Source organism: Salmo salar, unplaced genomic scaffold (assembly GCF_905237065.1).
Source record: "Salmo salar unplaced genomic scaffold, Ssal_v3.1, whole genome shotgun sequence".
In the NCBI taxonomy this organism is placed as follows: Eukaryota; Metazoa; Chordata; class Actinopteri; order Salmoniformes; family Salmonidae; genus Salmo; species Salmo salar.
The window spans coordinates 35,001-37,926 of record NW_025547499.1 but is presented as its reverse complement, the minus strand read 5'-3'; the positions used below and the strand labels follow the sequence as shown (position 1 = coordinate 37,926).

Sequence of the window (2,926 nt, the reverse complement as noted above, 5' to 3'; positions counted from 1 at the left end):
TAATATATTGTAATGTTGTTTAGGGGTCGTATGTAATATATTGTGTGTTGTAGGGGTCAGTATGTAATATATTGTAATGTTGTTTAGCGGGGTCAGTATGTAATATATTGTAATGTTGTTTAGGGGGTCAGTATGTAATATATTGTAATGTTGTTTAGGGGGTCGTATGTTCGCCATGCTGACTGGGACGTTGCCTTTCACTGTCTGCCGTTTAACATCAAACAGCTGCATCAGAAGATGGTGAGCGGAGAGATAGGATCCATCCCCAATGATATCAGCAAAGGTACCACACACACACACACACTCACTCACACACACACACACACACACACACACACACACACACACACACACACACACACACACACACACACACACACACACACACACACACGATGGTCAATGGAGAGATAGGATCCATCCCCAATGATATCAGCAGAAGGTACCACACACACACACAATTTGTCACAAAAAACACACACACACACACATTTCTCACAAAAACACACACACACACACAACATTTCTCACAAAAACACACATACACACAGAAACGCTACTCACCTCACACAGCCATGTCAGCACAACAAACAGAGCTTGTTACCGTGGTGATAATGAGTACAGGTCCTGTTACCGTAGTGATAATGAGTACAGGTCCTGTTACCGTGTTGATAATGAGTACAGGTCCTGTTACCGTGCTGATAATGAGTACAGGTCCTATTACCGTGGTGATAATGAGTACAGGTCCTGTTACCGTGGTGATAATGAGTACAGGTCCTGTTACCGTGGTGATAATGATTACAGGTCCTGTTACCATGGTGATAATGAATTACAGGTCCTGTTACCGTGGTGGTAATGAGTACTGGTCCTGTTACCGTGGTGATAATGAGTACACTTCCTGTTACCGTGGTGATAATGAGTGAGGGTCCTGTTACCGTGGTGATAATGAGTACAGGTCCTGTTACCGTGGTGATAATGAGTACAGGTCCTGTTACCGTGGTGGTAATGAGTACAGGTCCTGTTACCGTGGTGATAATGAGTACAGGTCCTGTTACCGTGGTGATAATGATACAGGTCCTGTTACCGTGGTGATAATGAGTACAGGTCCTGTTACCGTGGTGATAATGAGTACAGGTCCTGTTACCTGGTGATAATGAGTACAGGTCCTGTTACCGTGGTGATAATGAGTACAGGTCCTGTTACCGTGGTGATAATGAGTACAGGTCCTGTTAAATCAAATCAAATTTATTTTTATATAGCCCTTCGTACATCAGCTGATATTCTCAAAGTGCTGTACAGAAATCCAGCCTAAAACCCCAAACAGCAAGCAGAAGCATGTGAAAGAAGCTACGGTGGCTAGGAAAAACTCCCTAGAAAAACTCCTAGAAAGGCCAAAAACCTAGAAAGAAACCTAGAGAGGAACCAGGCTATGAGGGTGGCTAGTCCTCTTCTGGCTGTGCAGGGTGGATATTATAACAGAACATAGTCAGATGTTAAAATGTTCAAATGTTCATAAATGACCAGCATGGTCAAATAATAATAATCATAGTAGTTGTCGAGGTGCAACAAGCACGTCCGGTGAACAGGTCAGGGTTCCAGCAGCAGAACAGTTGAAACTGGAGCAGCAGCACGGCCAGGTGGACTGGGAACAGCAAGGAGTCATCATGCCAGGTAGTCCTGAGGCATGGTCCTGGGGCTCAGGTCCTCCGAGAGAAAGAAAGAGAGAAAGAGAGAATTAGAGAGCATATTTAAATACACACAGGACACCGGATAAGACAAGAGAAATACTCCAGATGTAACAGACTGACCCTAGCCCCCGACACATAAACTACTGCAGCATAAATACTGGAGGCTGAGACAGGAGGGATCAGAAGACACTGTGGCCCCATCCGATGATACCCCTGGACAGGGCCAAACAGGCAGGATATAACCCCACCCACTTTGCCAAAGCACAGCCCCCACACCACTAGAGGGATGTCTCCAACCACCAACTTACCGTCCTAAGACAAGGCCAGTAGCCCACAACGATCTCACGACGGCACAACCCAAGGGCGCCAACACGAAACCACGTCAGTGACTCAACCCACTCGTGACGCACCCCTCCCATGGACGGCATGGAAGAACACCAGTAGGCCAGTGACTCAGCCTCTGTAAAAGGGTTAGAGGCAGAGAATCCCAGTGGAGAGAGGGAACCGACAAGGCAGAGAGCAGCAAGGGCGGTTCGTTGCTCCAGCCTTTCCGTTCACCTTCACACTCCTGGGCCAGACTACACTCAATCATAGGACCTACTGAAGAGATGAGTCTTCAGTAAAGGTTGAGACTGAGTCTGCGTCTCTCACATGGGTAGGCAGACTATTCCATAAATGGAACTCTATAGGAGAAAGCCCTGCCTCCAGCTGTTTGCTTAGAAATTCTAGGGACAATTAGGAGGCCTGCGTCTTGTGACCATAGCGTACGTGTAGGTATGTACGGCAGGACCAAATCGGTGTGTGTGTGTGTGTGACAGTGTGTGTTACCTGTTCCTGTGTGTGAGTGTGTGTAGAGGTTTTCTGGTGTGTGTGTGTGTGTGACAGTGTGTGATACCTGTTCCTGTGTGTGAGTGTGTGTAGAGGTTTTCTGGTGTGTGTGTGTGTGTGTGACAGTGTGTGTTACCTGTTCCTGTGTGTGAGTGTGTGTAGAGGTTTTCTGGTGTGTGTGTGTGTGACAGTGTGTGATACCTGTTCCTGTGTGCGAGTGTGTGTAGAGGTTTTCTGGTGTGTGTGTGTGTGTGACAGTGTGTGTTACCTGTTCCTGTGTGTGAGTGTGTGTAGAGGTTTTCTGGTGTGTGTGTGTGTGACAGTGTGTGATACCTGTTCCTGTGTGTGAGTGTGTGTAGAGGTTTTCTGGTGTGTGTGTGTGTGTGTACAGTGTGTGTTACCTGTTCCTG

At 46.9% G+C, this 2,926-nt stretch overlaps 1 protein-coding gene across 1 annotated transcript in view; it reads left to right on the top strand.

Annotated features, from left to right (window-relative positions):
- Positions 1–237: 237 nt before the first annotated feature.
- The window catches only part of LOC106608378 (hormonally up-regulated neu tumor-associated kinase), a 13,267-nt gene continuing 10,578 nt past the window's right edge, over positions 238–2,926 (top strand). The window contains exon 1 of the mRNA XM_045711304.1: positions 238–283. Within this exon, the coding sequence (XP_045567260.1) occupies positions 238–283 (46 nt within the window). The remainder of the gene's footprint in view (positions 284–2,926) is intronic.